Here is a 26864-nt window from a genome sequence, read left to right on the forward strand (position 1 = left end):
AAAGTGAGGAATGAGGCTTAGTGAGACTAACACTGAAGTGCAAAGAACAAATTTAGATTTGGGCCCGACGTTAGGTTCTAGATCTGCACCTCAAGTTCCACCCCTACCCAATCAGGGGCAGTCCCCGCTGTTATCCTCAGATGTTTTAAAAGCAAGCGGTTTTTAAAACCTCAAATCCTGCTCTTTGTGTTGGTTGCCTCGGAGTTGTCCCTTCGCAGCCTAACGATTTACGGTAGAAAACACGGAGGTGGTGCCCCACCGCAGCATGCTCACGACTTCCGAGCCTGCGGCCCGGGGTCTTGCCCTCCGCCCCCGGCGCCGAGCCGGGCCACGGCGCAAGGCCCCTCTCCAGCTCCCCCTCCCCGCGCGCTGCGGCTGGCCCTCCCCAGCGCCCCGCCTGACGCTGCAACTGGGCCGGCGATTCGCCATTGGATTAAAAATAGCAGCGTCCCTTCCACCAGCCCGCCACTACGCGCAGGCCCCCCGTGCCCGCTCCAGCCCCGCGGCCCGCTCTCTCCACCCTTCCCGGCTCGGCTCCAGTCGCCCGCGCAGCCAGCAGCCGCCGCCGCCGCCGCCGCGGGCGGACCCAGCGCTCCGCTCCGCTTGGGTGCGCGCCGCGGCCATGCAGCGCCGGGGCGCCCTGTTCGGCATGCCGGGCGGCAGCGGCAATAGGAAGATGGCTGCAGGAGACATCGGCGAGCTGCTGGTGCCCCACATGCCCACGATCCGCGTGCCCCGGTCCGGGGACAGGGTCTACAAGAACGAGTGCGCCTTCTCCTACGACTCCCCCGTAAGTGAGGCTCGGCGGCGCCGGCGGCGCCTCGGGGGAGGGTCGCGGTGCGGGCTGCCTGGGGCGGCCGCGAGCAGCCGAACTCGGCGGCACGTGAAGCGGAGGGAGAAGATGCGCAGTGGCAGCCGGGGACCTCCTCGCCGGGCGCCAGAGTTGGCTCAGGGGCACTGCAGTTCAGCAAACACTTAGTGAGTGCCTACTGGGTGCCCGGCGCTGCATGCCCCAAGGCTGCTGAGGCCAAAGACTGGGCGGCCGCGGTGGCTTGCTCCGCCAGGCTTCTTAGGCTGCCAGGGCCCCAGTACCTAGAAGCTTGCCCCAAACCCCGCCACCGTTTGAAAGGTAGATCGAGTCGAAGAGTTCCCTGATCTTAACTGTACGTTGCAGATGGTTTTCGTCCTCTTTGGGGCGACAGCGGAGGGCGCGTAGGTGGACGAGATTGATTCCCCCCTTCTCTTTCCGGGACCGTTTGCTTTGCCCAGGGATTCCCACTCCTGGTCAATTATGATTTACTCTCTGATCTTTTCTCCCTCCACTTTAAATTTCTCCCCACTCCTTTTCTTTACGTCAGAATGTCAGAAGAAACCTTCGGGTGCTTACACTCGGGCAGCAGAAATAGGGGGTCTGCTGGATTACTACGGTTTCCTTAAGCCTTTCCGCTTCTTCCTCTAAATGAGTCACTTTGAAATGCAATAGTATAAATTATTAAAAGTTCAGTCGCGAGTCGTGACCTCAGAGACTGGAGGGGGAAGTGAAGACGCATCACCGCCTTCCACCTAGGGCTGTTGGTGGTGTTTTTCACCAGGTTGTATGTGTAAGTGTGAGAAGGAAAAGGAGGGTGAATGTCCCTTTCGGGAGTCAAAATGGGCTTCAAAGTGACTCAGCTGTCTGGCGTTTATCATGTCTTTTTGAGGATCAGGTTATTTTTATCCACCCACTTTAGAGCTCATGTGTCACTGGGCAGATCTCAATGCAAAAGGGAGGTGCATGGATGGAGGGACTGAGGTAGGTTTCACAACAATAGTCTAACACATTTTATTCATATTATGTATTGTTGGCGGAAAAAAAACACAACCAAATGAGCGGCAAATGTTCCAAAGTATCCTTTATTATGTTGTGAGTTGATTTCAGCTGATTTCAAAGCCTTTTTGTTTTGTATACACTGAAGTCCCAGAATTAGTATCCTCTGTGATATTTAATTTTTCTTTTTTGTTAATTCCAGATCATTTGGGGGATAAACATCTCATTTGTTCATTACTTATTTTTTTCTTTCAAAAGTCTGTGTAGAGTGGAATGAAATGGTTATATTTAATACTTAGCGTATTGTGATCACACTAGTTAATGTGACGGTCAGCAGTGTCATTAAATCCTGTTATCCACAAAGTATTTGAAAATGCATTTTCAGATTTTGTGTCTAGTGTTGGGCAGGTTTCCACTAATAGCTTTTAAAGGTGGAGAGGGATGACCCTAATTAATTTAAGCCATCTGCAGATTGTGAACTCCAGGAAGAAAGTAGCCTAATTCTTTTAGGATAACACATGTGAAGTGCGTAAAACTGCTTTTTCTGTTTGATCCGGGTTACTCTTCAAATTCTTCTTACGAACTTTGTTATTGGAAGTCTTTGCCACATTATAGTGTAAGGCAGGTGTAAAAAAAAGCTTATTATTTTTTTTGCGGTACGCGGGCCTGTCACCGTTGCGGCCTCTCCTGCTGTGGAGCACAGGCTCCGGACGCGCAGGCCCAGCGGCCATGGCTCACGGGCCCAGCCGCTCCGCGGCACGTGGGATCCTCCCGGACCGGGGCACGAACCCGCGTCCCCTGCATCTGCAGGCGGACTCTCAACCACTGCGCCACCGGGGAAGCCCAAGCTTATTATTTTAATTCACTTCCACAAATAGTTATTGGGAGCTTACTGTGTGCCAAACGCTATTCTAGAAGCATCTTGTCCAGTGTAAACTGATGATTTCATTTATATCACAGTACTTCTTTGGGGAAGACTAGGCTTATTTACAATGCCGGTGCATCAGTATATTTCCTGTTTCAAGGGAGGAAGAGAAAGAAGGTTTTATAACAAATTATATTAAAGCACAGTGCATGATAATTCCAGATCTTTCCCTATGGTCCTTAACACTTCATCATGAACCCCATAAGGGTTCTTGAGCACCTACTATGTGTCAACTCATACATGCGTGGCTATAAGAACCATACAGAGCAAAATCCATTGGTGCCAAACACAGCAGACTTTAATCCACCAGTGCTATAGGACTGTGGTAGACAAAGGACCAAAACCATTTGAGTGGAAAAAATAGTCATCCTTGCATTGGATACTTTTGAAAATGGTCTTAGATAAAGATGCATAGAAATAAATAGGAGAACAACATTCCAGCTCAAGTAACAGCTCTTCTGGGATGGGTGAGGATTGTTTTTTCACCTACCAATCTGGTTTCATCCCAGGCCCACCTTCTCACCTCGACCTGTAGTTCACCTCTCCATAACTTGGTTCATCTTGCAAGATCTGTGATGGGACCTTTCTGGAGAATGGGGACTTTGTATCTTTGTATTCCCAGCAGCTGGTGCAGCATCTGGTATATATGCCAGGAACTCAATGAACGTGTAGGAGATATACAAATTATCTGTGGTTACGGGTTCTGCAAATGGTAAGGATACAACATATGGGAAACATTGGGAAAGGAATCATGTGGGGTTATCATGTAGAAAGTGGTTACTTTGTTGTGGGGACAGATGTGAAAGAGAGAGCCAGACTGGCAGGGTTTGAATCCCAGCTCTGTCACCCAGCTGTGTAACTTCTCTGTGCCCCAGTTTCTCCATCTGTAAAATGGGGACAATCATAGAACCTACCTCATGGAGCTGCTTTGTGGATTAAGTAAATTAATATGTAAAGTGCGCCTGGCCAATTAGTAATCACCATAGGAAGAAAAGAAAGAGATAAAAGAGAGTTAATCACATGTTGTAAGCCCAGGTGTTTGGTTGTCAGTGGTTACGTAGAAAGTTTGGTGTGGTTGAGTGGGGAAATTGGTTCATACTTCTGCTCAGAAGCCTTCATGAACCACCATGTAAAATCTACTCTCATCTCCTTAGTTACTGAGCCCTTCCTTCATCAGAATGTACCTTGTCCCACCTCTTCTCACTTTCTAGGTTGTCAGCTCTGGGGAGTCCAGTCTCTGGGTCTTCAGTGTGTTAAGGCTCATTTCCTTTCCTAGGACCACCTTCCTCTATTTGTCTTCTGCTTCAAACTTCATCCTTTCCTCTGAAGCCTACATTACTTAGGGTCTGTGTCTTATAACACAGCAGTTATAGTCTGTCTTCTATAGTTTGCCATCATTTTATTTTCTTTTACCCATTTAACTTGTAGTTCTAAAACATCTACTTGGTACAAAGCATTAGGTAGGAGAGGAGCTGGGCCACTCTGGTGCTAATTATGCCCCTCCCCACCTGTCTGAGAGTGGGGAGCTTACCTTATGCCCTGTCTCAGCTGGGGTCAACTGAAGACTGAGATAAGGGCTTTGGTATACAGTCTGTTTATTTTGGGAAACAAAATCCAGCGGGAAAGGCTTTGAGATCATCTACTTGTAGGAAAATATGAAATTGTGATTTACAATATTGATATTGTGATTTACAATAAGGAATATATATTTGGTCTTTGACCCTTTTCCTGGCACAGAGCTCCTAAAACTCTTGGAATTTCCCAAGTGATAAGAGCCATGAAGGTGTCTTTTGTTATCCTTAGACAATCCCCTTTCAACCACACCTGAGTTTGTGCTAGGGGCTTTTGGAAAGCTCCTGAGAATGGGCTGGTTGTCAGGGGAACCAACCAAGTGATTAGAAGGTAGGAACTTACAGCCCCTCCTCACCTCCGGGGAGGGGAGGAACTGGAGATTGACATAATCAACAGTGGCCAATGATTTAGTCATTCTTGCCTATCTAATGAAGACAACAACAACAAAAATCCCTGAACTGTGGGGTTTGGAGGGTGCTGGGAGGGCACAGGAACACCACGCCCCATTCCCCATACCCTGCCCTGCTCATCTCTTCTTCTAATTGTTCACTGGTATCCTTTAACATCCTTTGTAATAAACTGATAATCCAGTAAGTAAGTTGTTTTTCTGAGTTCTGTGGGCCGCTCTAGCAAATTAATTGAACCTGTGGAGGGGGTCGTGGGCACCTACTATTTATAGTCAGTCCTTCAGAAGCACAGGTGATAACCTGGACTTGCAACTGGTGTCTAAAGTAGGGGGGCAGGGCTTCCCTGGTGGTGCAGTGGTTGAGAGTCCGCCTGCCGATGCAGGGGACGCGGGTTCGTGCCCCGGTCCGGGAAGGTCCCACATGCCGCGGAGCGGCTGGGCCCGTGAGCCATGTCCGCTGAGCCTGCGCGTCCGGAGGCTGCGCCCCGCAACGGGAGAGGCCACAACAGGGAGAGGCCACAACAGTGAGAGGCCCGCGTACCGCAAAAAAAAAAAAAAAAAAAGATTAAAGTAGGGGGGCAGGGGGAGGCAGCCTTGTGGGACTGAGCCCTTAACCTGTGGAATGTGATGGTGTCTCTAGGTAGTGTCAGAGCTGAGTTAAATTGTGGGGTACTCAGTGTCTACAGAGAGCTGGAGAATTGCTTCCTGAGGGGTCCACCCTGCCCCTCACATTCGGTGACCAGAAGTGAAGTATTCTGTGAATAGAGGAGCGACACAGGAGTGTACTTCTGTCTTTTTGTCCTTCCTTCTACGAGTACTTATCGATCTGCCTGGTACTACCTCAGACATTGCTAATAATAATAATGACAGCTAATATTTGTACAGAGCAGTGGTTCTCAAAGTGTGCTTCCTGGACCAGCAGTGCCAGCATGTCCTGAGAACCTGTTAGAAATGCAAATTCTTGAGTCCCATCCCAGACCCACTGAGACAGATACTCTGGGATGGGGTCTAGCTATCTGTATTTGAATAAGCTTTCTAGGTGATCCTGACCCGTGCTAAAGTTTGAGAGCCAGTGATGGGGCACTTGCTAGTTGCCAGGCAGCATTCTAAGCATATATTTATTCATATATTCACTCATGTAATCCTCACAACAACCTTATGATGTATATTATTATCATTTTGCAGATGAGGAAACTGAAGCACAAAAGTCACACAAACTATAAGTGGTAGAGCTGAGATTTGAATCCAGGTTATCTGGCTCTAGAATCTCTGCTTTTTTATTCTTTATTTATACCAATTTAACCATGTTAATTATACAGTTCAGTGCCATAAATACATTCGCATCGTGTGTAACCATCACCACCATCCATCTCCAGAACTTTTCTATCATCCCAACCTGAAATTCTATACCCATGATGCAATAACTTCCCTTCCTCCCCATTTCCAGCCTATGGTAACCACTGTTCTGTTTTCTGTCTCTATGAATTTGCCTATTCTAGGTACGTCATATAAGTGGGATCACAGAGTATTTGTGCTTTTGTGTCTGGTTTATTTCACTTAGTATATATCTTCAAGAGCTTCATCCATGTTGCAGTATGTATCAGAATTTCCTTCCTTTTTTAGGCCAAATTATACTATATTTTGTATAGGCCACATTTTCTTTATCCATTCATCTGTCAATGGACATTTGGGCTGTTTCTGCCTTTTGGCTATCATGAACAAAGCTGCTGTGATCAGTGGTGTACAAGTATCTGAGTCCCTGTAGGGACTGCTCTTTACTATTGTGCTGTGTATGCTGCCTTCTGGGCAATGAGACTTGCTATCATGGTGTTTAGTTGTTTCCCAGGGGAAAAAAATAATTTAATTTAGGGTCTATGTGGAAAAATCCTCCTCCTGATGGATAAGCAGATATAAGTTAGTAGAGCAAAATTTAGGAACTTACAGATTGTTTTTCTTTTTCTCTTGGAAGATATAAACTTAAACTAAGTCTAATTGGTTTCACATATCAAAAGTTCCCTTCCAAAATCAACTAACTAAAAAGTTGTTTTACAGCAACAATTCTCAAGCTTTGTGGCTCCTTTATACTCAAATATTTTTGAGGACCCCAAAGAGCTTTTATGTGGTTTCTATCTATTGACGTTTACCATATTAGAAATTAAGACAGAAAAACTTAAAACAATTTCCGTTCCATTAGCTTATTAGAGTGATGATGTCATCGGATGTCACATAGACTCTGAAAAATGCTCATGAGAGCATGTGAGTGATAAAGGCAAATGAGTTCATTATGAAAATAGTTTTGACCTCCCAGAACACTTGAAAGGTCTTGGGGCATCACAGGGTTCCCAGGCCATACTTTGAAACCAAAGTTCTAGAGTTTAGGCAAGTACAACTGGTTACTCCAGTGACATACCCCACCTGCACTGAGGTCTTTGTGGGTTCACATTTTCACATTGTGGTGATTGAATAATTTATTGTTAATCTTAGTGCAACCATAATGTCATATTCCACACATACATTCTTCTTAAAGCAAATTAAAATTTAGAGAATTTGACTCCTTTTGAAAACAATTGCGACTACTTGGGCTCAAATTATTGGCTCTTTTAGAGATGAGAATTCTTTATTCTTTTGAATACCAGCTTTACTGTAGGATCATCTGGCTGGGCTGTTTCTTTGGGGAACCTTACATTTTAGCATCCTGATTTTTTTCCTTTGACCACGGGTTAGGAGACTTCTGTCATCTATTGCCTGGAAACTGAAGACCTGTCTGCCAGGACTCAGGGGAGCTGAGCAGAAGAGGATGAGTGTGGTCTCAGCATATGGGTATAGAATACCAGCTGGATATTGTCTCTTGGTTCTCAACCCTATCCCTGTTTTGCTAAGCCTTCTCCCATGTTGCAGGAGCTGGGAACATGGACACTGCATTTCCCAGAATCCTTTGATGGCAGGATTCTGATTTTGGTTCTGCCAGAGAGATTTGGAAGGCGAAAGAGAAGGAGAAGCCGCTATTGCTATTGCACAATTCACAATGCAGATGTGAGATTTTCCAGTCAGCTTCTGAATGTCCTTCTGGGACTCAAAGACACATCAGTCATGGGGGAGCTGGGATCATCTGTTCAGTTGCTTATGATGCTTGTGCATCCTGATTTCTTGAACTTGAGTGGTAGTTTCTCTGACCTTGGCTCTCATAGCTCTTCCCATGATTCTGTAAGCCTCTAATTTCCTGTAGTAAATCCCTTCCTGCCTGAAATACCTAGAATAGTTTGTATTTTCTAACCCGTTCTGTCCTGATACATGTACATTACACATACGTGTCTAATTCTCCATGTATTATGGTACCCCTATTCTTAACTGAGCCCATTGTCCCACAGACCTGAATCCTTTGTTTTTACCTGCTTTAGAGAATAAATCAGTAGTTTGCTGGTGTACAGGAGGGATTTGGGGCGCTGAGTGGTACCTACATAGATTTTCAACCTTTCCTCCTTATTTTAGCTCCTTTTTACCCCAATTTCAGAGTAACCTGGAGTTTTCTGGAGTCTTTTGGAAATTTTGGGGTGTAAATCAGATAGAATCTTGGCTTTTCCTCCTGCAGGGATAGGATTCGGCTTTATTAGCTCATCTTAGTCTTTTTAGTGCTTACCCATCTACAGCACAGTTTCCAGGTTTGTGGTTTATGTTTTAAAAAAATCACTTAAGTGTTCTTTTATTTGGGTTTCAGAAAGGGGTGAAATTGACATATGTATGTAATCCGCCCTATGTACCCTAGAGTCCTGCTTTTCTAATCTAATAATCAAGAAGTCACTTGCTGGCTCTTTTTGGGAGCAGTTAATTACCCTTTAAAGTTGTGTCATTTTTAGAGTCTGGGAATGTAAGAGATGCTGCTGATCCTGTCAGGGAGCCTTTGGAGAGTTTGTATTCTCAGCTCACGTTGAACCTGGACATCTGTGCATCTCTGAATTCTCTTTTCTCTCCACTACATTCTTCCTGTGGACTGGAGCTCAGTTCAAGTTGCTGCCATTCATTTAGTGCCCCAGGCTGGGAGATGTACAATGCCATCCACTCTACCTCCCTCTCCCTCTCTCTCTTTTTAAACAGCTGTGTAAAATACAACAGAAAATTTACCATCTTAACCATTTTAAGTATACACGTCAGTGGTATTAAGTACATTCCCATTGTTGTGTGCAACCGTCACCACTCTCCATCTCTGGAACTCTTCATCTTGCACAACTGAAACTCTTTCCCAATTCAACGATAATTCCCCATTCCTCCTTCTTCCCAGCCCCTGGCAACCACCATCCTACTTTCTGTCTCTATGAATTTGACTGCTCTAGGTTCCTTATGTAAGTGAGATCATACAGAATTTATCCTTTTGTGACTGGCTTATTTCACTTACCTTGTTTTCAAGGTTCATCCATGTTGTAGCATGTGTCAGAATTTCCTTCCCTTTTAAATCTGAATAATAGTCCATTGTATGTATACGCCACATTCTGTTTATCCATTCAGCTATCAGTGGACACTTGGGTGGCTTCCACCGTTTGGCTATTTGAATAATACTGCTGTGGACATAGGTGTATCCCTGTCTCTTTTATGTCATTTTCCATTAGTGACCAGGTTCCGGCTTGGCCTCCTCTCTCCTTCTCCACTGCCAGGGCTCAGGCCCTCATCACCTCTTGCCTGGATGGACTCTTGCAGAAGCCTCTTAACTGACCACCTTGCCTCCCTTTTATCTGTCACATTGCACTCCCAGTTGTTTCTCTAGAACATGGGTCTTATGTCTTCCCTGCCTAGGAATTTTCAGTGGCACTGTTCAGACTTTTCTAACAGAGCAAACAAGTCAATTTACCACGTTGATCCAACTTTCCTTGCCAGTGTTGTCCCTTAGCACCTTTGTGTTCTTCAGATGCCCCATGCTTTCATCCCTCCATACGTTGGCCTGTGCTTGGAATGGAATGCCCTCTCCCAACCCCTCACTCCCTGAAAACCCCACCGATCCTTAAAAACCAGCTCAGGTGTTCTCCTGGGGGCTTCCCCACACCCCCCAAGCTGCGTTAGAGAATTATTTTCCTGTGCTTTCAAAGCACTTTGTCCATCTCTATCTTGGTTGGGATACCGATTGTTGAAGACACAGAATAGCTGAGGTCTTAGAGAATTAAGGATTGAAAACTGTGCCGTTTGGGAACCTGTGCTAGTAAGGCTTTATCTTTTCTGTTTTAAAAAAATCATGAGCATGCATTTTGGAATAAAAATGTTATTAAAAATAACCAATGCCGGGCTTCCCTGGTGGCGCAGTGGTTGAGTCTGCCTGCCGATGCAGGGGACACGGGTTCGTGTCCCGGTCCGGGAAGATCCCACATGCCGCGGAGCGGCTGGGCCCGTGAGCCATGGCCGCTGAGCCTGCGCGTCCGGAGCCTGTGCTCCGCAACGGGAGAGGCCACAACAGTGAGAGGCCTACCTACCGCAAAAAACAAACAAAAAATAACCAATGCCGTATTTTTACTTTATCATATTGTCTGGAAAGTCGTAAGCTGGACCCTTGAAAAGCTAGGGAAATGTGTCTTGGGTACTTGCTGAGTATTTTGTGTATTATGATTCTAGATGCTCCAGGATCTTGGTAGAAGTGATCACACATGGTGCCCCTTGGGGAGGTGACAAGAGAGCTGGTGTCTGTGGGTGTTGCCCAGGCCTCTGTACTGCTGCTCATGATCAGCCCAGGACACCCGTTGTCCCCATGTGCAGGGCAGATGTGGACGAGAGCACCTATTTTTAGAGCTGGAACAGCAGGACAAGGCAATAATAAGAATTTAATGAATCTGAACGTGACTCCAGACTAGAGATGTTGCAGAATAGTATGTGCTTCCTGTAATAAGATAAATAATAAAACATTTTGTTTTGTGTTAATTAGCAAGTACTAATACTTATTTAGTGCCTCTTATGCCCCCAGGACTGTGCTAGGTGCTACTGGGAACGTGTGAGTATTAGGAGAGAAACAGAGGACCACAGGAAAGGAGAGTATGATCTGGATCTTTCTATCATAGTGGAGTGTGAGCACCGATTTCGAGTGTCTATAATGAGTCAAGTACTGTCCTAGGTACTTCTGTATATAACATCTCATTTAATTACAATTGTAACCTGTTATAAATGATAATCACTATTTTTGCCCTGTTTTACAGAGAGGAAACTGAGAGTCAGGGAAGTTAGGTAGCTTGTTCAAAGACATGTACAGACATCTCAGTATGTGACAGAGATGGGACGTAAGCCCTGATATGTCATCAGGTTAGACCCTGAAGCACTTATAGGATATTTAAGTTTTGAACCGTGTGGCACTTGTAACGTGTGACTGGAGATTTCAGGCACAGGAGCAATCAGTAAAGTCTAGAAGAGTTATTGGCCTGGACAACTGGTTGGGATTTGAAAAGGTGGCATTTTGGAGGAGGGGAGACAAAGGTGTGGGGGTGGCACCAATCTCGGCATGTAAATGAGAGCCTTCACTGGCTTATGGAAGAGAGGATTACTGGGGAAACTGGAAAGCAAGGCTGGGACTTCTGTGGGTTGTGAAGGAGATTGTCTTGATAAGTTTAGACCGGGTGAGCAGGCCAGTTAAGAGCAAGGGAACAGCATGAGGCCGTGGTTATTTGGTGTGGCTGTTCTGGAAGTGGAATGAGGAATAGGTTGGGAGGTAGGGAGACCTTGAATCGGAATTCAACTAGGAGCCTCTTGTAATATCAGAGGGGGGCGCTTTCCTGATGGCAGTGGGGATAGAGATGGTGGGATGTTGGGACTAAACTCGATAGAGATTTCGATGAAAGGTATGGCTCAACTTAGTGACAGAATATGCAGTGGGTGAGAAATGGGAGGAGTTAAAGATGACTTCACAGCCGGTACCCTGGGAGGTGGAGTGTATCAAGGTCATAGATGAGGAAGGTGAGGCGCCCACAGGGAAAACTGGGGGGACTGACTGGCTTGGAGCTCAGAGGTCAGGGTTCGGATTGCAGAGTTTGGCAGCCTCTAGTTTAGAGACCCTGGATGTGTGAGTAACCCTTCCTTTTGATGGACCTCAGGGCCCCACCTCTTTGCTCCTGGGATCTTTGCCCCCCAGGTTGTTGAGGAAGCAGCGACTGGCACAGGCCTCTGGCCCTCCCACCGATTGGCCCAAGTTCCAGAGAAACTCAGACAGGAGCCCGGGGCAGTATTTCCAGCCTGAGGCCTTGGAAGCAGCCTCAGCTGGTGTGGGCTCTCTCTCCAGAACCCCAACCAGCAGAGCGGGACCACTGATAGATCCAGTTTAATGGCTGAAGTTGATGAGGGTGCGTGCACCGTGGAGGCCGTCAAACCCTACAGCTGCTTCCCTAGCGTCTTGCCGCTGCTGTTGTCAGGGAGCTGTCAGCCTGGAAAGGCTAACTCCAAGGACTTGGGTGTCCTGCCCTTTCTTCTTAAGATTTTTTTTGATGTGGACCATTTTTAAAGTCTTTTATTGAATTTGTTACAATACTGCTTCTGTTTCATGTTGTGGTTTCTTGGCCGCAAGGCATGTGGGATCTTAGCTCCTAGACCTGGGATCGAACCCGCAGCCCCTGCCTTGGAAGGCGAAGTCTTAACCACTGGACCACCGGGGAAGTCCCCTCTGGCTGCCCTTCTGAGTTTGGGGAGTGGAGCTGTCAGGGCCTGCTCCAGCTTCTCCCCTCTCTTGCAGGAAAGCCTGACAGAGCACCCGGCCCAGGCTACTCACTTCAGTGGGGTGGCTCCCTTCTGCTTTCTTGGAATGGTATAGCCTTGAAATAAAGGAAGAAACTGCTCTTTTCCCCACGCCCCTACAATGGCCTGTGCTTACTGCCAGCCGCCCACCTAGCTCCTGCCACCAAAACGACATCTGCCTCTCAGTTGAACCCAGTAGCACTTGGGGGGCCAGACTGGCCTGGGTCCCGGTCCGCCCCCCTTCTTACTACTTCATAGAAACAGGACTTCAGCAAGTGCCTTAATTTCACTGACTTTCTCTAAGCCTTGGTTTTCCCTTCTGTACTACCTACCTTGCAGCGTTTGTTGTACTCATGGCTGCCCGTGGAATACTACTTACTGCTATCCTTCTCTTTAGTGGGAGGTAGTGGGGGGATCCCTCCGAGAAGAAGGTGAAATGGAATTTATAGGGTCTTGGGGTTGCCACAGAGGGACGTCCTGTACTTGGTAATTCTTTGTGAGGCTCTGTCTGGTAGCAAAAGCCTTGGGCGTTGAGTGTTTGCTAGGCTCCTTTGGGGGGAGCTCTGTTCAGGGGTGTTATTCATACTCAGCTTCAGCTCATACTGATGGACTTTTTATGGGTTAGCCTGGAAACCTAATCTTCATGTTTAATATAGTTTATCAGGGGAAATGCATCCTGAAGAAAGCCATCTATTCTTAAAAATAATATGAAAAGACTATAAGAGGTTTTTACCTTTGACAAGGTGGTTTCACATTTTTTGTTTTTTAGATGTAAGCTGGGAATTACTTAGATGGATTATAGCTTCAGTTCAGTGCTGCTGAAGATGCTCACCTCAGTGTCTTCATTCTCAGACGATTTTTATTTTGCCCATTTGTCCTCTGAGCATCGTAGTAGCTGCTCTTCCTCGTGTCCTGCCCAAACCCTTCCCAGCTGTTCAGGTGACAGCATCCTCATTGCTCTAGATACCCAGAGCAAGGATTTAGTTTCATACTTAGGAAAAAAGTTAATAAATGATGCCTCAGTGGAACAGTAAATTTATAGTGTGTCAAAACCTTGCTGCTCGGACTGTGCCTTTAGCCGTCTGGGACCAGGCTGTGCAGCTGTAAGGCGTAGGAGTTCTCTGCAGAGAGAACGTCAAAGTTGGAGCAAACTAGAAGAATCATGACTGCATTAACATGTCTATTTTTTCTTAACACTTCATGGCCACAAGCATGATTTATCAACATTTAGCAGAGGCCTGCAGTCTCTTGGGATTATATGCGTTTGTTTTTTTTTCTACTTATCTGATTTGGACAAATTTATTTCTGTGGATTTGCTGTTGAAACCAAGGTTTTGGATTTTGCAAATGTTGTATTCTGTATTTTATTTATTTTATTTTTGCTTTGGGTCTTCATTGCTGTGCGCAAGCTTTCTCTAGTTGCGGCGAGTGGGGGCCACTCTGTTGCGGTGCACGGGCTTCTCTTGTTGCAGAGCACGGGCTCTAGGCACGTGGGCTTTAGTAGTTGTGGCATGCAGGCTCAGTAGTTGTGGCGCACAGGCTTAGTTGCTCTGCGGCCTGTGGGATCTTCCTGGACCAGGGGTCGAACCGTGTCCCCTGTATTGGCAGGCGGCTTCTTAACCACTGCGCCACCAGGGAAGTCCCCCAGCCTATTTTTTTTTTGTTGTTGTTGTACGCGGGCCTCTCACTGTTGTGGCCTCTCCCGCTGTGGAGCCTGTGCTGTGGAGCACAGGCTCTGGACGCGCAGGTTCAGTGGCCATGGCTCACGGGTCCAGCCGCTCCGCGGCATGTGGGATCTTCCCGGACCAGGGCACGAACCCGTGTCCCCTGCATCGGCAGGCGGACTCTCAACCACTGCCTATTTTTTGATAGTGCTTTTCTCTATCACATTTCCCCTTTCTGTGGGCTGTGTGCTTGCTGCACTTGATCTGGAACTTTGTTTTACTTTCTTCTTTTTTTTAAATTTAATTTGATTTATTTATTTTTATTACTTATTTATTTATTTTGGCTGTGCTGGGTCCCAGCTGCAGCACGTGGGATCTTTGTTGTGCATGTGGGATCTTTAGTTGCAGCATGTGGACTTCTCAGTTGTGGCCTGCGGACTCTTAGTTGCAGCATGCATGTGAGATCTAGTTCCCCGACCAGGGGTCGAACCCGGGCCCCCTGCATTGGGAGCGTGGAGTCCCAACCACTGGACCACCAGGGATGTCCCCGTTTTACTTTCTGACTGCACATTTGCTTCCCGTCTGCGTGTACTTAATTTTTGTATTTTAAAACTGTCGTCTGTTTGTTTTGCTCTAGAAGCCCGATTGTACTGGAGAATCTGTGCTCCAGCCATTGGAATATTCATATGTACCGTTCAGATATGGAAGTATCCGAGAGGCTGGATTAATAGGCAGATGCTTGCTTGATGAAAGCAAGAGTCAAGCAGAGAGAGGTGGGCAGTCTTATGAAGTAATGAATCAAAGCAGTTAGGGGTTGACCTCAATTCTGCCGTTTCCCACACACTTCTACAGCTATTCTGTCTTCTATGCTTATGGGCTGTACCCTAAAGTTATAGACTGACTCTACCCCAGTGTCCCCATCTCTGCCGTGAGCAACCCAGCCCCCGCTGCCTCCTCTGCCACCCCCAGAGGCTAAGGTGCCGTGTTGCCTTGTTTAGACAGGGCTGTCTAAAGGACTTTCTGGGATGATGGAATTGTTCCACATCCGCACTGCCCAGTATGGTAACCCTAGCCACATGTGACTGCGTACTGAGCTCTTGAAATGCGGCCAGTGCGATGAAGAAACTGATTTTTTTATTTAACCTAATTTAAATTAATTTAGATTGAGACATTCACATATGCCTAGTGGCTGCTGTACTGGACAGCGTGGGTCTAGACTTTACAGTAGCCTTGGATATTCTCTGGGTCCTCACCCCATAATTCTCTTCCTGTTGCCAGAGTGATCTTTTTTTTTAAAATAAATTTATTTATTTATTTATTTTTGGCTGCATTGGGTCTTCGTTACTGCACGCAGGCTTTTCTTTAGTTGGGGCAAGCGGGGGCTACTCTTCGTTGTGGTGTGCGGGCTTCTCATTGCGGTGGCTTCTCTTGTTGCGGAGCACGGACTCTAGGCACACAGGCTTCAGTAGTTGTGGCTCGTGGGCTCTAAGCGCAGGCTCAGTAGTTGTGGCGCACGGGCTTAGTTGCTCCATGGCATGTGGGATCTTCCCGGACCACGGCTCTAACCCGTGTCCCCTGCATTGGCAGGTGGATTCTTAACCGCTGCGCCCCCAGGGAAGTCCCAGAGTGATCTTTAAAAATGTAGATCAGATTGTGGCGCTTCTCATCTGGGAACCCTCCAGTGGTTTTGCATCCTGCACTTCTCCTGCCTCTGCAGACCTCTTCTCCCTCTCCCTCGACTCCAGCACCCTGAGTTTCTTTCTGTCTTTTGAGGACATAGCCAGGCTTTTCCTGGAGTTGTGGCTTTTGTACATGCTTTTTCATCTAGAGAGGGTTCTCTTTCCACTTTGCTTGCCTGGTCCCCCATCCTGAGATCTAGCCCTCCTGGAGAGCCCCCCATGCTCCACCCCCATCACACTGTATCAAGACCCCAACTCCCTGGTCTCCACCCTCAGGCTCCTCTATCACTCTTATCTCTGCCGGAAATTATCTTTTATGTCTCTTTCTGTTTATTTTCTGTCTCTCCTTGCTAGGATGTAAATGTTATCAGGACACCAAGCTTGCTTGTCTCTCTCTCTGCTGAATAAACTTCCTGCCCCACATCCCCCTGCCCCCCTTCTGTTGCCCCCGGAGAAGACATCACAGCCTCATTCTCTCTCATCGCTTCTTTTCCAGACTCCGCACAGACCATCCCCGCCTGTAAACTTAGATGGCATCCAACTGGGGTACAGTGTCCTTGATTAGCTTCATTTTTCTCAGTTGTAATCACATTCTTGTCTGCCTTCCTAATCACCTCTCTTTTACTTGTGTGTTTCCACGTTTCCTTAGCTACTCATTTCGAGATAATCTCTTAGTTATTTCAAACCACACTTTTACTTGGAGCAGCGAGAATATCCAGACCCTTAAAGCTGTGAAGTTGTGAAAGCCTAAGGAAAGCTTGGTTTAAGAAAAGGAAACATTTGAATGACTGCCTGTTCTATTCCACATATATTTTTGGATTCTAAATACTTTCAGTTAAGAAAAATATTATTGTTTTTATTAATAAAAAGTGAATCCATGTTCCTAAAGAAAAATTAGAAAATGCCAAAAGACTATGTGAAGAAAAAAAAAATCACACCTTATTTCCCGATGCTGTTACGACATCCTGTGCCGTGGAGCGTGTACATGTTGTGTATATTACATCGTACACACTCTTTTGTTATTTGCTTTTTTCACTCAAAAATACTATGTACGTTTTTCCTATTAGTAAATACTCATCCCAAGTCAATTTTAAATGGCTGAAAAAGTGTTACGTTTCATGGATGTACCGTAAATTACTAAGCAAATCTGTTCTTGAGCATGGGGGTTAGTTCTTTTCACTATTATAAGCAGTTATTTTAGTTCATTTCTTTTCTCTCTTTTTTTTTTTTAAAAATAATCAGTGTTCTAGGAAATACTGCGTTCTTGTCCCTTTTGTTGTCTCCCTTGTGCATGGGTGTGTGTGTCATGGATTTGTTGTGACTCCATCTACCTACATCATGTTTCTCTTTGAGGCAATGACCACTTGTTTTCCACACTGTTCTGATGTTATACAAACAAGGGTTACGCGGGACACTGTTTCCTGAGTGCGCAGCCCACACAGGCTCCCTCTCCCTTCCTGTTTCCCAGCGGAGGCTGGTCTCCAAGAACACGCTGTCGTAAACAAAGTTCTTCAAACACCTACTGATTGACAGTGTGGTGTATTTTTATTTAAAATGACTGTTCACTTGCTCCTCTGAAACATGTTGTAACCTTGACCTTTATTTTCGCCAGTGTTTTAATATTCTTTCAAGTGGCAAGCAGTGTAAAACAAGGTGATTTTGTCCTTGATGTTACTTCTGAGTAGTATGCAGAGTCATCCAACATAAAGTAATAAGTGAATGGCTCTGTATCTCTTGTATCTGTATTGAAATGCATTGAAGACTGGATTTAAACAATGCCTGGGCTTCTAATGCTGCACTTCTCTTTTACAGATTGATCGTGGGGTGGGAGAAGTTGACAGAGGGAATTGTTATGGAGCCTTGGAGAAGCCCTGAGTGGTATTTCTTGACTTCCTTGTAATTTCAGGTTTCGAAATCAAGTCTTGCATCTTGGTCACGTTTCCGTTCAGTGCATCATGTAAATGATAATTAGAATCTTCTTTAGCTAAGACCATGCAGAGAAGCACACACTGGTCATTCTGGGCTGGGTGGCCTCTGGAAGTAGGAGCCAGATAGGGTCCATGGTGGGAAGGGGTTGTGGAGACAGCATTGCTGTCTTGAAGAACCATGTGAGGCTGGCTTGGTTATGGAAGGCAGGAGAGCTGGGACAGTGCATTTCTGGTGTCCATGTTGCTAAGAGCATGACTTTAGCCAAACAAACCTGAAAAGTGAGTATTCCTGCTGGTGCCTCAGTCTGTTTTTCTATGCCTGGCCATCGGTTTTCTTTTGATGATTCCCATTGTTTAGCTATGCCAAAGAGTTTAAATCGAGCCCGTGCTGTGCAGTGTATTTTAAATCCAGATCGGGAGAGCACTGAGGACCGGTTTGAGAGAGAGAGACTAAACTGTGTAACTAAGTGACAAATAACTACACAAAACTTGCAGTTCCATGTTTGTCCAGTCCTGCTCTGCACCGTTCAGGTACTGTTTTTGCAATTCAGTAATGAATGTGATACAATTCTCCTGCCCTCAACGAGCAAATGCATGTGTGGCTCAGCTTCTGAATGTGGTGACCCCAAATGAAGGAAGCTTGGATTTCTCACAGCTGCAGATTTCAATGAACAAGATGCTAACAGTTGTGAAATGAAAGTGGGTTTGGTGTTAAGGACCATCAGCACAGGGGGATGAGCAGAGGGATGTGGGAATCGGTCATGGGCAGAGGCTGGCAGGTTGATAGATGGGTGTGGGACCTGGGCAGTGTCTGCAGATGTGCAGGCGGTAACATGTGCAGCTGATTTTGACATGGGCTACTCTGAAGGCTTCAGGCCTGTCCTGGTGTCCCTGGGGGTCCTTGAAGAGATGCTTTCCTGACAGTGAGACTCTCAGAACTGGCAATTCACCTAGCTCTAGACCAGGGCTACTTGAAGTGTGGGCAGCTGACTGGTGCCATGAGATAAGCACAAACATTGAGAGTAGGTGCTTAGAAATTTCTATAGCAACTTGACATTGAAGCCACATCCAAGTGCATCAGCAGTGGATTAGTTTGTTTGAACAGGATATAGACCCATTTGGGTTTTGTGGTGCTTACACATGTCAGTTCACACCTGGCTGGAGCTGAGAACTAGCCACGTGCAGTGGGACCACCAGGACCATGTATCTTTCCTTAATGAATAGAAGCAAAACAAAATACAAGACAAAGCGAAGCAACCTGGTCCTTCACGACAGTAGTGTGAGAAACACCACTCTAGACCAAGCACAAAGGTAATGGGAGGCGAGGCTGAGGACCCCCAAGGCAGGAACTTAAATAAGTATAAAACCGTTGATCTGTTCCAGTTTCATTTCAGGTTTTTGTCAGCGTACAGCCTCCCTTCCCCTCTCCCTTTTCTTCCTTGCCATCAGTATGTGTTCTTTTTCCATGAACATTATTTTTTGTATGTACATTATACACAATTCTATACATATTTTCTGTACGCAATTACACAGAATTCATACATTTGTCATTTTAAATAATGTTACAGTATTTGTTGTGTTTATATGTCTCAAGTTCTTAGTTCCTCTATTTGGGGCCATTGCTACTTTCTCCTATTATAAATAGTTCATCTGTGAATATTTTTGTACAAATTAGTTTTTTTCCCTCTCTCTTACTGTTGGGTTCCTGCGGTCATACTCAAAGGAGAAATACTGTGTCAAAGGTCACAGTTTTATTGCTCTCTAGAAGGGTGGAACCGATTTATATTGTGGGAGTAAATATACAGGTTTTCTCCGCGGCTTCAGGCTGTGTACTTTTTGCTAGTTTAGTAGGTGAATAATTGCCTCGAGATTGTTTTAATTGCTTACTTCAGGAGGTAGTGATGATGATTTGATTTTAGTATTTTCTTACAGTTAAAACTAAACGATCTTTAAAAAAACAACAGCGAGCTCTTACCAAGTTGAACCTGAATGTTGACATCTTATATCAATAATTTTATCACTTTTTACGTGGTTTGGATATAATCTTTTCTTCATTATACTTTACGTCTTATCGCATTCTGTTATTGTTGCTTTTCTGTTTGTTTCCTTATATTTTGTAATGCAAAACTTGTTCTTTAGTGTTTACATTTTTATACTCAACTACTCCATCTCTTTTGATATTATATATTTTTTTGGCCAGAAATTACTTTCCCCTTCACAAGTAGGATAAATATGCCATTCTGCTCTTTTTTCTAGTTTTTTAGATGCTTTTCTCCTGGATCTGTCTGGACCTCGTTATAGTGTTTGGTGTAAGACATGTATCTAGATTAATTTTCTTCTATACTGCTGTGTAACTCTCCCAGTAACTTTTATTAGTGATTTCTACCCCCCCCCCCTTATTTTTGTGTATCTTGTGGTTTGACGTATATTAAGCAATTATCATAGAATGAATATATTTTTGGAATCTCCATTCTTATGCTACCGTTTGTTAAAAAATTAGCCCAATATATATGAATTTTATTGTAATCTATTTTAGTAAACACTCTACCACTATTACTTGAAAAATGCATTAGTTTGTATTCTGCCCTCTTATTCTTTGAGCTACATTTCACTGTCAATTTGTACGGTTCTCTAACCTGCCTGGTTTCTTTTTTTAAAACATTTAAAATTTTAATTTTTTTCTAAAGACATATCACACCAAATCTTAAGACAAAAGACACTGGATATTAAGGAAGAGGTGGTTCATCCCCGTCTTTACCATCTAGCGCAGTTACTTTTTTCTTGTGTGTACTCTGCTAGCATTATTACAAAAACCAAGATGTGATCCTTGGTTTCTGCAGTTTTAGCAGTACTTATGCAAGAAGGTCCTTCCTGATTTCTTGGCTGCACTATTGGCCACATGAAGGCAAGTGCTTTATAGTGCTTTCTGGGGCAGTGATCTTAGTGCGGGTGTGGGTGGTCTATGAGAGGATGAGGGTGAGGATTTGAAAACTCTTAAGAGTCAACTAGCTTAGCTCTGATCCCAGGCTATAAACCAGTCTCTGTGCTTTGGTCACAAAGGAATCTGGTTGAGATGTGTCAGCACAGACTTGTCATCACTAGTGAGAGAAGCCACTCAGAGCACATGGCATGGAGTATTGATTTTGTATGTGAAAGAGTCTTATAGGACCAATATTTAGACAATAATGAGGCAAGAGGGAAGAAAGTGTAGATCATTAGACTGGGGTGTTTTGTTCTATATGGGGTAGCTTTTAAAAGAGTTTTCCTGTCTCAGTGTGTCTTGAATTTTTAGAACTTCTGGGAAGTCCCTTGGGCAGTGCTTCCATCTCAGAGCCGCTAGAGAGGGGCATATGCTGTTTCCGAGGCCAGCCCATATGTGGGATGGAAGATGTCCTTGGATGTTTGTAATAGAATCCTTTGCGATGTGGGGTCATCTATGAGTGCCAAAGCATTTTTTTCTTTGATTATGGACTTTGTGACGATATCAAGTGACTCCAGAGATTTGAGATTGAATGTTTGGCATATTAAATTTTTATCAAATTCCCTAATAAGTAAAAAATTCTTGGCAATGAAGTTAGCAAAGATTGTATGATTATTTTAGAGATTATATACTCTCGCATCACATAGCTATTCTATATTTTTCTTCAGAAAAATGCTATGCTTGAATGTTTTTCTTCTGCTGCTTGCTAATTTCTTGCTTCTCCCACTAGTTGCCTACTACATTTTCTGACAGATTAATATTTGTTATCGCCAGCCTCAAAAGTGAGCTGTCAGGCTCACTTTTTTCTTCCTTCTGCTTCTCCCCCCAATTATAAAATACTTGTGGTAATAGGAGATACACGTAGCACACAGACCTTTTAGCTCGTAATAAATAATTATCGATGTTTATGTAATAATTTATAGCATGGAGGGTGTTTCATCACCTTTGAACTTCACGAAACCTTGGGAATTATTGCTAAAGCCATGTTTATTGAGGAAAATACTGAAGCCCAGAGACTATCTGACAAGCTGTTTAGGCAACAGAGCTAAGTAGTGGCAGTTTAGGACCTCTGCTTACAAATCTCATATTTCCCCCATTATATCTTCTGGTTTGAGTTCTTTTTGATCGAATTACATTTTGTTGGAAGAGAATGGAAGTGTTGTTCTTTTTTATTTAAATCACACTATGGGATGATCAATTTAATGGGCTTAATGAATAGCTGACCATTATAATGATGCAATATTTTTTTCTTAAGGATTATGGCTATGCAAAAGAATATGTTTATTTAAAAAATCTTTTGAAAATATTTATCTAATCTGTTGATCAGGTGAATGTAATGTGTTGCCCCTAGTTGAAGAACTTCTCTAATTTTATTCTAGTGATGTCATTTTTTTTTGGCTGCGTTTGGTCTTCATTGCTGTGCGCGGGTTTTCTCTAGTTGTGGCGATCGGGAGCTACTCTTTATTGCGGTGCGTGGGCTTCTCATTGCGGTGGCTCCTCTTGTTGCAGAGCACGGGCTCTAGGTGTGTGGACTTCAGTAGTCGTGGCTCACGGGCTTAGTTGCTCTGTGGCATGTGGGATCTTCCCGGACCAGGGCTCAAACCCTTGTCCCCTGCATTGGCAGGAGGATTCTTAACCACTGTGCCACCAGGGAAGCCCCTGTTATAATGTTCTTGTTGTGACAAGCCTTCTTTATGTCTGGCTTATAAATCATAGATACGATGTTGGAAAATTTTATTTGAAATTAAAAAAAATAAACAATCTTGAGTTATTGGAACTTTAAAAATTATTTTTCATATATTTGTAATGACCATCAGTGTCTGTTTTTGATACTGTAATTTGTGCTTTACTAAAATTCATTGTAAGGAATTTTGGTAGGTGTTTGTTGGCAAATTCTAACAGGTATTTAAAATTTTTGTTTTTTAAAGAATTATTTGGAGGGGTGAGACTAATAGGATCATAATAAAAATCCATTTCCATTGAGGAAAGGATGGCTAATTGTATAGGCTAAGTTTATGGAGAAGCACATTAAGCAAAGTGAGAGAAAAGGAGAGAGGAAATTGGGATAGAAAAGTATCTTATTTATTTATTTAAGCCATGTCTTGGGGCTTGTGGGATCTTAGTTCCCCGACCAGGGAGACTGGGGATGGAACCCGGGCCCCCTGCGGTGTAAACGCGAAGTCTTAACCACTGGACCTCCAGGGAAGTCCTGAAAATCAAGTATTTTAAATGTGAACAATATCCTTGCCTGTTCATTGTAGCAGTATGTCTATAACTAAATAATATTTGAAGTATGGCAGAGAGGGATAAAAGAGAAATAGATTCAAATTTAATTCTGACACTTCTAAGCTGTGTGAACTTGGGCAAGTGACTTATCAGTTTTTTTTTAAACTATAAAATAGAAGTAATACTAGCAGCTTGCAGTATTGTTGGGATTAGAAATAATATGTGCAAAGCACCTGGCACATATCAGGCATGTAATAATTTGAGGACTCCCATCTTTTATTATTTACTTATTATGTTATTATTTATTTCTTGAATTGTTATTTATTAATGGGTACCGTCAAATATGCATCACCAAAGGAAGGGAACAATATCTTTGAAGCATCCTGTCCTGCTAAAAGGATAGAAAGACTGTATGTTCTGGAGACTTGCAGTGACCAATGAGGAAGAACAATGATGAACCATTAAATTGATGGTCGTTGCATAGAGAACAGACTTGTGGTTGCCAAGGGGGAGGGGTTGGGGGAGGGAAGGATTGGGAATTTGGGATTAGCAGATACAAACTATTATATATAGGATGGATAGACAACAAGGTGTACTGTATAGCACAAGGAACTATAATCAATATCATGATAAACCATAATGGAGAAGCATATGAAAAAGAATATATATATGTATAACTGAATCACTTCTTAAAAAAATAAATTTATTTATTTATTTATTTTTGGCTGCATTGGGTCTTCGTTGCTGCACGCAGGCTTTCTTTAGTTGCGGAGTGGGGGCTACTCTTCGTAGTGCACAGGCTTCTCATTGCGGTGGCTTCTCTTGTTGCGGAGCATGGGCTGTAGGCATGTGGGCTTCAGTAGTTGTGGCTCACAGCCTTCAGTAGTTGTGGCACTCAGGCTTTAGTAGCTGCGGCTTGCAGGCTCTAGAGGGCAGGCTCCGTAGTCATGGCGCACGGGCTTAGTTGCTCTGCAGCACGTGGGATCTTCCCGGACCAGGACTTGAACCCATGTCCCTTGCATTGGCAGGCGGATTCTTAACCACTGCGCCACCAGGGAAGCCCTGAATCACTTTGCTGTACAGCAGAAATTAACACAACACTGTAACTCAACTATACCTCAATAAAAGTAAAAAAATAACATTATTTTATGAAGTGACGGTCATTGGATCAGTTGCCAACGTTCTTCTATCCGTGATTGTCCCTTACCCCAGTTTGGAGAGTCAGGCAGGCATGTTTATTTCCCAAGGCCTCTGAGTATCTGCTTGCCTGTGAGACCGTGCTCAGCTGTCTGGGAGCACCGGGAACCCAGGGTTGTGGCGGGAGCTGCCTCTGGGTGACCGTGAGCCCTCGGAGGTCACTGGAGATGACTACGATGGCCAGACTTTGTGTTCATTGTTTGTCATCATTTGCCTTCCTTCCCCTTCCCTTTTTCTGTGTCTAGACTACTTGACTAATGTAACCTGTCTCTTTCTTCTAGAATTCTGAAGGTGGACTCTATGTATGCATGAATACATTTTTGGCCTTTGGAAGGGAGCATGTGGAAAGACATTTTCGAAAAACTGGACAGAGTGTCTACATGTACCTGAAGAGACACGTGCGTGAGGTGAGGTGCACACTTTGGGAGAACTGGCCTTGACATCTTCCCCGTAACGTTGTCTTAGTGGGGTTCATCACATGGAGATTTTACTATGCCCACATAACTTCTCATTCTCTTGGATGATAGGAAACAAAACTAGCACTGTTGGCAGAAATTCATAGACTTCCCAAACCTTAACTTAACCAGTTCTATGTTTCTCTTCCTCTAAGCCTCTGATCGGAGTTATTAAAAAAGACATGGGTTGCTGATGGAAAAAAAAATCAAGTCAAAAAGTACAGAAAATAATGCCAGAAACACTCATGGATAAAAAAATCAGAAATAAAAAAAAAAAACTTGGATATTTTTGCTTCAGATTTTTTTTTTTTTTTTTTAGTGAGAGAGCTTTCCTAAAAGTTCAAGTCCCTTTTGGTCCTCTCCATCCACAGAAGTAACCTCTGTTGTGAATGTGCTGTTTCTCATTCCCATGCCTGTCATTATATTTTATTTAGTTGTGGGTATTCATGAGCAATATATAGTATGACTTTTTGTGTTTTAAAGATACAGGTAAATATTATCGTACTGCTACCTGTAATTCTGCCTGGAGCTCTCCCCTTCAACAGAATCTATCCATGTTTCGATGCATCCGGATGTACTTAATTCATTTCAATAGTTGTTTGGTGTTCCGTCTTATGAGTACCTGGTCATTTATTATTCTGTTCTCCCATTGATGAAAACATTTAGATTGTTTCCTTTTTTTTTTTCTTCCACAAACTATGTACCAATGAACATTTTTATACATTTCTCTTGGGGGAACGTGTGCAAGATTTCTTTCAGAAATGAATCTAGAAGTGGCGGTGTTGGCTCACGAGTGTGCTTCCTTTCCTTTTTACTGGTTATTGCTAAATCCCTCCCTGGAGTGGTTGCACCAATGTACACTCCAGTCTGCCATGATTATGAGTGTTTCCCCACACCCTCACCAGTGCTTGGTCAGACTTCTGATTTTTGCCAATCGAATGGTTGTAAAGTGGCATCTAAATATTTGGCATTTCCTCCTGTGAGGGTTGAAGGTCTTTTCATCCGTTTATTAGCCAGTCTCCTTTTCTCTTCTCTGACTTGCCTATTATATTTTTGGCCTATCTCTCCATGGGTTTATCTTTTTCTTAAAAGTTTGGTTAGTTCTTTTTACATTCTGGATACCAAAAATTTGTGTTATATACAAAATTTTCTTATGGTCTGTGGCTTGTCTTTTTACTTCATTTATGAATTACATTGTAGAACACAAGGTTTGAATTTTCATCTATTTAGATTTATTAACCTTTTATGAGTTGTGCTTTTTGTAGCTTGTCTAGGAAATTGTTTCCCAACTCAAGATCATAGAGATATTTCTTCTAATACTTTTTTTTAAAGAAGTGTGTGTGTGTGTGTGTGTGTGTGTGAGAGAGAGAGAGAGAGAGAGAGAGAGGGAGGGAGGGAGGGAGGGAGGGAGGGAGAGAAAGAGAGAGACTGTGAATGTTTTAATGTTTTAACATTTTAGGTCTTTAATTCATCTATAATCTATTTTTATAATTGTGTCAAGTGTGGGAATCTGCTTCTTCCCCCCCCCGGATTGATGACCAGTTGTCCCACTATTACTGGAGGGGTGCAACCTTTTCCGATGATTTATAGTGACACTTAAAACAAATATTTTAACTTGCCGTTCACACTTGGGTCTGCTTGGGGGTTCTCAGTTGTGTTCTGTTGCTCTTATTTGTCTGTCTCTGTGTTGGTGCCTCAAGTGTTGATATCTAGGAGTGCAAGCACTTTTTCCATGTTCATTTTTTCCCTAGAAATTTCCTGGATTTGGAAGTTTATTTTTCTGTATGGATTTTGGAATCAGTTCATCTAGTTAAAAAAATCCTGTTGAGATTTTGATAGCGATCACATTGAATTTGTAGACTGAGCTATAGTCTATATCATTGTCTAAGCTCCGTGAGGGCAGGGAGTCTGGTCTGTCTTGTTCACCTCTGTGTCCTCAGCACTCAGTAGGGCCCAGCACATAGTAGGTGCTTCATAAATATTAACTGAATGACTGTTCAACATGGCATACCTCTCTATTGATTCAGGTCTCTTTTATGTCCTTCAAAAATGTTTTGTAATTTTCAGTAAAGGAGCTTTTATTTTTGTTAGATTTTTTTAAGGTACCCTATAATTTTTGTAACTACTGTTGCTGCTTTTTTATCTTTTCATGTATTTTAATTAGTTACTCATGTTGTTTGGAGATATTAATTTTCAAATATTGATTTTATATTTAGCAATACTGTTCAATTTTCACTTTAGTCTTAATAGTTTGTAGACTATCTTGGATCTTCTGTATAGTCAATGCTGATTTGAAGTTCATCTGATCTCTCACCCCAGCCTACCTAATATGTTCTC

General features: G+C 43.8%; 1 protein-coding gene and 1 non-coding gene across 3 annotated transcripts in view; one reads left to right on the forward strand and one right to left on the reverse strand.

Moving 5' to 3' along the window:
• The first annotated feature begins 447 nt into the window (after nt 1-447).
• Nucleotides 448-26864, forward strand: part of USP13 (ubiquitin specific peptidase 13) — a 120466-nt gene continuing 94049 nt past the window's right edge. Inside the window, exons 1-2 of one of the 2 annotated variants that reach the window (XM_073803921.1) lie at nt 448-790; nt 24354-24479. In XM_073803921.1, coding sequence (XP_073660022.1) covers nt 623-790; nt 24354-24479 — 294 coding nt within the window. In that variant the 5' untranslated portion in view covers nt 448-622. The remainder of the gene's footprint in view (nt 791-24353; nt 24480-26864) is intronic. The other variant, XM_019946299.3, reaches the window with a different exon arrangement.
• LOC117312273 (small nucleolar RNA SNORA81) lies at nt 20357-20535 on the reverse strand. The gene has a single exon (XR_004526530.1). It is a non-coding gene; the product is annotated as a small nucleolar RNA SNORA81 (small nucleolar RNA).

The sequence above is a fragment of the Tursiops truncatus genome, chromosome 4 (assembly GCF_011762595.2).
Source record: "Tursiops truncatus isolate mTurTru1 chromosome 4, mTurTru1.mat.Y, whole genome shotgun sequence".
Taxonomy (NCBI): Eukaryota; Metazoa; Chordata; class Mammalia; order Artiodactyla; family Delphinidae; genus Tursiops; species Tursiops truncatus.